At 48.7% G+C, this 9,182-nt stretch overlaps 1 protein-coding gene across 4 annotated transcripts in view; it reads right to left on the bottom strand.

The window, feature by feature from the left end:
* Capn9 (calpain 9) overlaps positions 1–9,182 on the bottom strand; it is a 37,043-nt gene that overhangs the window by 4,580 nt on the left and 23,281 nt on the right. For 3 of the 4 annotated variants that reach the window (XM_021220157.1, XM_021220158.1, XM_021220159.1), the window contains 6 exons: positions 8,612–8,648; positions 7,437–7,517; positions 4,709–4,772; positions 2,219–2,277; positions 1,782–1,850; positions 167–245 (listed from right to left, as the gene is read on the bottom strand). In XM_021220157.1, the coding sequence (XP_021075816.1) occupies positions 167–245; positions 1,782–1,850; positions 2,219–2,277; positions 4,709–4,772; positions 7,437–7,517; positions 8,612–8,648 (389 nt within the window). Of the gene's footprint in view, positions 1–166; positions 246–1,781; positions 1,851–2,218; positions 2,284–4,708; positions 4,773–7,436; positions 7,518–8,611; positions 8,649–9,182 lie in introns of all 4 variants that reach the window. The other variant, XM_021220156.1, reaches the window with a different exon arrangement.

The raw sequence follows: 9,182 nt of genomic DNA, 5'->3' as shown, positions 1-9,182 counted from the left end.
TTTTTTTTTTTCTTGAGACAGGGTTTCTCTGTATAGCCCTGGCTGTCCTGTAACTCACTTTGTAGACCAGGCTGGCCTCGAACTCAGAAATCCACCTGCCTCTGCCCCCTGAGTGCTGGGATTAAAGGTGTGCAACACCATCGCCCAGCCTGACTTGTTTCTTTACCTGCAGCTTTCAGCGCTGTCCGCAGCTCGTAGGAAGACATGGTGCCAGACTTGTCCACATCGAACTGGAGAAACAGGTCCTGGGGCCAGGGAGTAGAGCATTGAGAAGTCAGAGCTCAGGGACTAGTGACAGTTGGCAGCTGCCTAGGGGTGACAGCTGCCTTCTAGCCAGACAAGGTAGGACCCAGCCTTTCTCTTTCTTTCCTTTCCTCTTCCTTTTTCTTTTTTCTTTTCTTTTTTCTTTTTCTTCCTTCCTTCCTTCCTTCCTTCCTTCCTTCCTTCCTTCCTTCCTTCCTTCCTTCCTTCCTTCCTTCCTTCCTTCCTTCCTTCCTTCCTTCCTTCCTTCCTTCCTTCCTTCCTTCCTTCCTTCCTTCCTTCCTTCCTTCCTTCCTTCCTTCCTTCCTTCCTTCCTTCCTTCCTTCCTTCCTTCCTTCCTTCCTTCCTTCCTTCCTTCCTTCCTTCCTTCCTTCCTTCCTTCCTTCCTTCCTTCCTTCCTTCCTTCCTTCCTTCCTTCCTTCCTTCCTTCCTTCCTTCCTTCCTTCCTTCCTTCCTTCCTTCCTTCCTTCCTTCCTTCCTTCCTTCCTTCCTTCCTTCCTTCCTTCCTTCCTTCCTTCCTTCCTTCCTTCCTTCCTTCCTTCCTTCCTTCCTTCCTTCCTTCCTTCCTTCCTTCCTTCCTTCCTTCCTTCCTTCCTTCCTTCCTTCCTTCCTTCCTTCCTTCCTTCCTTCCTTCCTTCCTTCCTTCCTTCCTTCCTTCCTTCCTTCCTTCCTTCCTTCCTTCCTTCCTTCCTTCCTTCCTTCCTTCCTTCCTTCCTTCCTTCCTTCCTTCCTTCCTTCCTTCCTTCCTTCCTTCCTTCCTTCCTTCCTTCCTTCCTTCCTTCCTTCCTTCCTTCCTTCCTTCCTTCCTTCCTTCCTTCCTTCCTTCCTTCCTTCCTTCCTTCCTTCCTTCCTTCCTTCCTTCCTTCCTTCCTTCCTTCCTTCCTTCCTTCCTTCCTTCCTTCCTTCCTTCCTTCCTTCCTTCCTTCCTTCCTTCCTTCCTTCCTTCCTTCCTTCCTTCCTTCCTTCCTTCCTTCCTTCCTTCCTTCCTTCCTTCCTTCCTTCCTTCCTTCCTTCCTTCCTTCCTTCCTTCCTTCCTTCCTTCCTTCCTTCCTTCCTTCCTTCCTTCCTTCCTTCCTTCCTTCCTTCCTTCCTTCCCTTTCCAACATGGTCTCATGTAGCCCAGTTTAGCCTCCAACTCTCTATGTAGCAGAAGGTCACCTTAAACTTCTGATAGATTCTTGGTCCTTGAGTGTGCTCCACCATGCCTAACTTCCTGATGGGAATCAGACCCAGGGTTTCATGTATGCTATGCAAGAACACTATCAACTTAGCCACATCCCCAGACCGTAGGCCAGTCCTCTTTTCTTCCGTGCGGCGCTGAGGAGTTTGGGTCTCACACTGTAGCTCTTCTTCCAGTCATGGGTCCTCTTCTGTCTCCTTCCCTTCTGGCTGGAAGCACTGTGGTACCTCTGCCTGCATCTGGATGCACTGTGATTCCTTGACTCCCTCCCAACAGCCCTCTTAACCTGTAGCCTAGGTCTTTGCTTGGCTCTGCTGGGCATCTGAGCCAGACCACATACCATCCAGTGTTTCAGCTTGTCCCAGAACACCCGGAACTCTTCAAACTCCAGCTTCCCATTGCCACTGGTCTGACCACATGAGCTAAGGGTCTTTCAACTCGGGAGCCTTGTGGGAACCTAGCTCTGGGATCACAGGAGGAGGCCAGGGCTGTGTGGTGTGAGTAAAGATTTGGGGCCCTGGGAGAGTAACCTGGAGACAGGAACCTCCGAGGAGGGCAAATGGAAGGTGAGATGGGACTGGCACCTGAATATTTACAGTGCAGGAAAGCAGACCTATCATTCCCTTGGGGGCGATCCCCCTCTCTCCACTGTGTTGTTTTGACTCTGTGGATCCCAGTTAGGTTGACTAAGTTTCCCTCTTTGAGCTGCGTGGCCTGTCCCAGGAGCGTGAGCCCCACAGGATTCCTCTGCCCAGAGGGACTTGCTGAGAAGGATACATCCATCAGAGAGATGATGTTTCTGCAGGACAGCAGGCTCAGCTTCTTGAACTTGAGGGCTGTTTCTGCAATCACAGGCAGCCAGGTGATCAATGACTCTGATTCAGACAAACCCCTCTTCCCTTCCTCTGGGAGCCCAGTAGTGCAGGCAGGTCAGGCTTTCTGGGACGGTGATGTGGACATGGTCTTAGGATGTTGAGAGTAGGGGGTGGACTTCCGGAAGGAAAGTCTGCGATCTGCAGAAAGCCTTCGGGATGGGCTGTTCCCGTGCATTTATGTTAGCATTAGGGATCCCAAGATTTTTTTTTTACCATTTCTGCTTATTAAAGATTTGCTTTCTTCTCATTTGTATGTATGTGGTGTGTCTATAGATGTGTATGCTCAGGTGCCTGAAGATGCCTATGGAGGCCAGAAAGAGGCATCAGATCCCCCAGAGCTGGAGTTACAGGAGATTATGAACAGTCCGACTCTGGTCTGCTGGGAACTCAAGTCTGTCTGGTCCTCTGCAAGAGCAGCAAGTGTCCCTAACCACTGAGCCATCTCTCCAGCCCAATTATCATCCTGGTTACAATTGCAAATATTATTTAGAAATTATGCCAGGCAGTGGTTGTAATACTGGCACTCTGGAGGCAGAGGCAGGAGAATCTCCAAATTTGAAGCCAGCCTGGACTACAGAACAAATTCTAGGATAGCCAGGGTTACACAAAGAAACCCTGTCTCAAAAAAAAGAAAAAGAAAAAGAAAGAAAGAAAAGAAAGAAAGAAAGAAAGAAAAGAAAAGAGAAAAGAAAAAAGAAATTATATAAGTGACCAGTCAAGAATATTAAAACGAGGGCTGGTGAGATGGCTCAGTGGGTAAGAGCACCCGACTGCTCTTCCGAAGGTCCAGAGTTCAAATCCCAGCAACCACATGGTGGCTCACAACCATCCATAACAAGATCTGATGCCCTCTTCTGGAGTGTCTGAAGACAGCTACAGTGTACTTACATATAATAAATAAATAAATCTTTAAAAAAAAAAAAAAGAATATTAAAACGATAGATCACAACCACACAATATTCCACCATTTCCCAAGTGATCAGCTCATAAAGTTCAATGGGCAGGATTTTAAATTGCTAAAGAGACGAATGTGGTGGTGCATGCTTGTAATGCTAACAGAACAGAGGCAAAGGCAGGTAGTAACTTTGAGGCCACCCTGGTCTACAGCATAGCAAGCTCCAGGCTAGCTAAGGCCCAAGTGAGACCTGGTTTCAAACAAAACAACAACAAAAAAAACTTCTCCCCCCGCCCCCACAAATGGCTAAAGAAATTAGATATTCATACACAGATGGTGGAACTACAAAAACGCTTCAGTAGCTGGGTGTACCACAAACCTGCAATCCTCAAGATTTGGGGGCTGGAAGAATATAAATTAGAGGCCAGTATAGGCATTTAGCCAGACTCTCTCTCAACAAATAAAACCAAGGGCTAGGGAGTTGGTGCCATCAGTGGAGTGCCTGTCTCACCAGCATGAAGACCTGCATTCAGTGCTCCAGAACACATGAGAAAGCCAGAACATTGCTTTGGGTTTTAATCTCAGCGCTGGGGAGCTGGGATCCAGAAACTCACTGGCTGACCAGGAAAGTTTACTTGGTGAGTCCCAGATCAATGAGAGACCCTGTCCAAACATACAAAATATGGCCAATGGCCCCAAGGAGCCATATCTGAGGTTGTCCTCTGGCTCTACATGTCAGTGCATACCTGTACATGTGAACAACACAAACACACATACATGCAAATGCACACACACATATACATACACACTCACACATACACACACACTCATATACACACTCTCATGCAAACTCACACACACTCACAACATAATTCACACATTCACATACACGCTCACATATATATACTTACACATTCACACACCATACACACTCATATACACACTCATGCAAACTTACACACACACACATAATCACACACACTCACATACACACTTACACATATACACACTCATATACTCTTACACATACAGTTGTGTAAACTCATATACACTTACACTTATTCACACACACTAATATACACACTCATACATATACTTATACACATTCACACACTCATGTATACACTCACACTCACCACACACATACACTCTTACACACTCTTATACATACACACACAGTCATGCAAACTCACACACACACACTAAACAGTATGCTAAGTGTAAGAATCCAATAACAACCACATGATATATGATTCTTTGATACAGAATGTCCAGTATTAGTAAGTCTGAGACAAAAAGTGGGAAACACTCTATGGGAAGCTGCATCAGTGTTGCAGTTAGGAAATAAGCAATGAGACCAGATTCTACAGTCTGTAGACATGTGGATGTCAGCCATGGCCAGCAGCTCTGAAGCTCCAAGGAACAGAGAGCCTGGGAGAGCCCTGACAGAGTGGTCACTCTTTCTCTCCAGGGAGCCCTGTCCCCTGTGGGAATGACACTTACTCTCCTGCAGAACAGCATTTAGAACACATTCAAGTTCCTCAGCCGACACTTCCATGTCCTGTGGAGTGGAGACAAGTGTTCTTTTTGGTCCTCTGACAATTCTAAACTCCACTTGGCTCCTGGGGGAGAATGGCCCTGGGGCAGCAGTGCTGGGAACTGAGTTCACCTCCACGGTAGCCGCGACCCATTGGTTCCTCAGGGAAGGGCCGACCACCCCAGGAGAGACTCAGGAAAGGGGAAGGCAAGCTGCCCATCCTGCAAGGAGGTAATATTCCCTGGGAATGCTTCAAAAGCTGCCAGAGACATCGAAGAGTCCGAAGAGCTTTGGAGAGCAAGCAGGTCCTTGTGCCTCTCTGCAGGAGTACCCAGAGAACCGAAAAGATTTCACATAGTGGGGTCTCACCTGCTATTCAAGACAGAAGACCTAAGACACGGTTAACCACGACCTAATTAAAATCTCTAGGGGTGAATCCAGGAATCATCAGTGTCAGATACTCACCAACCCCAGTGTTCTCAAAGCAAAAGCTGGTGAGAGATATATTCAGGTCTTACCAGGGCCATGGAAGGGAGCCCACAGCTGTAGGATGTCCATGCAGTTCAGTGTGTGTGTGTGTGTGTGTGTGTTTATGGGGTGTATGTTTATGGTATGTGTGTTTGTGTGTATGGTTTAATGTGTGTTGTGTGTGTATAGTGTGTGTGGTTGTATGTATGGGGTTGTGTGTGTTGTGTGTGGTTGTGTGTATGGTGTTTGTGTGTTGTGTGTGTATGGTGTATGTGTGTTGAGTGTGGTTTGTGTGTGTATGGTTTGTGTGGTTTATGTGTGTATGGGATATATATGTATGTGTGGTGTACGTGTGGTGTGTGTTTATGGTTTGTGTAGTTTTGTGTGTATGAAGAGTGAGTGGTGTGTATGTTTATGGAGTATATGTTTATGATGTGTGTGTGGGTATGGGTATGTGTATGGTGTATGTATATTGTGTATATGTGTTGTGTGTGGTTGTGTGTATGGGGTTGTGTGTGGTTTGTGTATATGTGGTGTGGATGTGGTTTGTGTATGTGTGGTATGTGTGCCCGTGTGTATGTAGGTCAGAGGACAGTGTTGTGCAGTTGGTTCTCTCCTCCACCCTTATCTGGGTTCTGAGGATCAAACGGATGCCACCAGGCTTGCATGGCAAGCACCTACACTCAATGAGCCATCTTGCCTTGTTTAGTTTTTTTTTTTTAAGACCAGGTCTCACTCTGTAGCCTAGGCTAGTGTGAAATTCACTGCAAATCTTCCTGCCTCAGCTTCCCTGGTGAGAAGCACGAGTCACCACGCCCAGCTACTTAAGTGGTTTTTATGCACAAGGAGGTCTGGCTGGCTCCTCCGTACACCTGAGGGTTGAACTAACCGATGTGACCATGGTCACAGTTAGCATTATTACAACATATGACAGTCGGCTCTACTGCTGAAGCTTCCAGGCCTGGGGAGTGGGTCTTTAGGATGTCCAGCTCTGCTAGGCAGGTAAATTGTATGCACCCTGACCAGACGACATGGGCATGGAGCTATACAGCCAGCGCCCAGTTGGTTAGAGCGCAGGATAGGATCAGCAGGTAGAACTTCACTTGGGGGAAGGGGGTAAGCTTTTCTTAGTTGTTGCTAATGACGAATGCTGCATCTCTCCCCTAGTGACTTCTGTCTCTGCCTTATGCCTCTGTTTAAGGGCTCACAGGCACTATGATGTGGGACCAGCCCATCACCCCTGGAATCCTTGGGGAGATCATTTGACTCTGGGACTCCCCCAGCCCCCATTCCCTGTCACCCTCTGCCCAGATCTGGAGACAGATGGCACATGGCTCTGTCACTCCACCAGAGTGCCCTGCTCCCCTTGCTTACAACAGTATCTGCAAGGCCTCAGAGTGTGTGCTCACCTCTCCGGGCTGCCCCTTCCAATCCAGGAGCCCCAGACAGGAGAAGGGAGCAATGTAATAAAGTCATTAGTGTCTGACACAAGCTAATCCATCAGACTCTTTCTATTAAGGTTTCCACTGAGGAAGTAGCATGTGGTGGCGTGAGGCCTGGGGCTAGGTGAAGTTTCACCCGTTCCCCAGCTCTTCCAGGGCAGCTCGTAAGGATGATGAGCAGAGCTGGAAATGGGATGGAGGATCAAGGATGGCAAAAAGGCTCCGTCTTTTCCCAGGGGCCCTGGTCTGCCAATCAAACACTAACGGCTGATGCTAATGGCCGAAAGTGTGTTGCTCCCTGTGACTCCCTTTGGGGGTCCTCACAGTACCTCCCTGAGTAGCATTTTAATGTAGTAGAGCATTTTATTGGCTGTGATTTGGGGTAGAGTCCGCAGTCACTGCCCCCTTTAAAGCTTTCTGATCTACAGTAAGGATCTTTGGGCCAGTTCTGAGCTCATCTAAGTAACCCTAGCCCTAACCTTAATCCCACCCCTAACCTTAGCCCCACCCCTGTCCTTAGTCCCACCCCTATTCTTAGTCCCACCCCTAACCTTAGTCCCACCCCTAACCTTAGTCCCACCCCTAACAGAGGTGAGTTGATTGACCCTTGTCAGCATGCTGGTGCTCAGGCTCCCAGGGTCCAGAGCTAGCTTTACAACAAGCCCACTAGGGCTTGGGGAGGTACTGTAGTTCATAATCACTGTCCTCTGCTGGGAATCCTGGCAGGCCCTCAGGGCAGGGGTGGAGGTCCGAGGAGACCGAGAGGGCTGCAACCTACGTCGCCAGCAACGCGCTGGAACAGGGTCCGGAACTGCTGCTCCTCTTCCGTTTCCTCCTCCTGTGGAGTCGGCTTTGGAAGCTGAAAGAGCCAAACAAGGTTGTGTAAAGGGCTCACAGAGAGAAATCTGACACATGTTTTCTCACATAAGTAACAGAAAAGAAGAGCCCACACTGGATACCATGCTGTCCCTAAAGGAAAAACCAGCAGAGGTCTTTCCTAGCACGTGGGAGGCCCTACCTGGTTCAATTCCCACACAACAGAAGAAAGGAATGGGAAGTGCCCCCCACAGCAAACTGCAACGGAGATTTTCCCTTGGGGGTTAAAGCAGGAGCCTTCCCAGTTACACAGACAGGGCTGGTCTGTCAGGCTCAATGGCATCTCATGATTTCTCAGAGCTAGATGAACAACATGGTTACATCTTGGGGATGTCAAGTTCAGCTTGAGTGACCACATGTCAGTTGACCAGAGCGGGATCTCTGTCATTTGATGTGGATGAAAAGGCTAGGGGTGCCGGGGCCTGACAGGTAGCTTGGCACAGGGCTGCCATGCTCCAGCCTCATCCCCTGATCCATCATCTCTCTTGATAGAGCGTTGCCTTCCAAGAGTCCATGACCAGCACCCAGAGCAGGCAAAGGGCTCAGTACAACAGGTGTTCTGTTTTCTGTAGATTTTGGTCCATTCATAAACTGCGGCCCTAGGGGGCAGCACAGAGCAGCAGGCTCTTCCCCAGCAGGTTTCTGCTGCCCAGGACGTTTTGACTGTCTGAGAAGCACTGAACAAGCTTCCCCCAACCCTCGGATAATTGATATTCATCATACGGCTTTGGATTTCACAATGGTTTGTGTGGACTGAAAAACAGAAGCTATGGGGTCCAGGTCAGAATCAGCCAGGATGCTTAATGGGCTACGAGCAGTCTTCTGAATTTGATTTTCCCCATTTCATTTTTACAAGGCAGGTTTTCTCTGTGTCATTCTAGCTGTCCTGGCACTCACTCTGCAGACCAGGATGGCCTTGAACTTATAGAGATCCGCCTGCCTCTGCCTTCCAAGTGCTGGGATTAAAGGTATGAACCACCACTGCCCAACCCTGAATTCAATTTTGAATTGGTTCGAAGAAGAATTCTAGAGGCTTCAGCTGAACCCCATCCCCTATAATGACAGCAGAGGACTCACCTCAGGAAGGTCAATGTCTGTGTTCTCATCCAGGTCCCTGCAGTGGCAGAAAGCACACAGTCTCAGGTGTAGCTGTGCACCTCACTGGACTAGAGCTACAGCAAGGGTCTTGCCTGTCAGAACCTGTTCAGTGTCACTCACTCACCATCCCCCCTTGTGTCAATACCTGTCCCCCAGCCTTTCAAACCTGTCCAGTGCGCCAGAGAGAGGGAGACTGGTGTGACCCTAGCCCAAGGAACCTTGCAACCCAGAGCTTGAAAGCCAGAGACTACATCAGTGCCCCCTCTTTTCCTGATGCACTCTGAAGAGAGTGCTCCTCATCCCTCTAGAAATGCTGATGGTTAGGGGTCTGCTCGAGAGCCACACCAACTGACACAGCTTGGTGTGTCCCCTCTGAAGCAAACACAGTGCTGGTTTGGGTCCTGTTTCATAGCAGGACCATCAGGGCTCAACTTTCAGTCCTCTGATGGGATAGAAAGCAAGGGGCTTAGGGTTGGTTGTTGCAAGATATTTGACGACACCCTGAACCCCAAGACTGCATTATTTATTAGAAAAACTTTGTTTCTAGTAG

Source organism: Mus pahari, chromosome 20, assembly GCF_900095145.1.
Source record: "Mus pahari chromosome 20, PAHARI_EIJ_v1.1, whole genome shotgun sequence".
Taxonomy (NCBI): Eukaryota; Metazoa; Chordata; class Mammalia; order Rodentia; family Muridae; genus Mus; species Mus pahari.
This window is presented reverse-complemented; position numbering and strand designations above follow the sequence as displayed.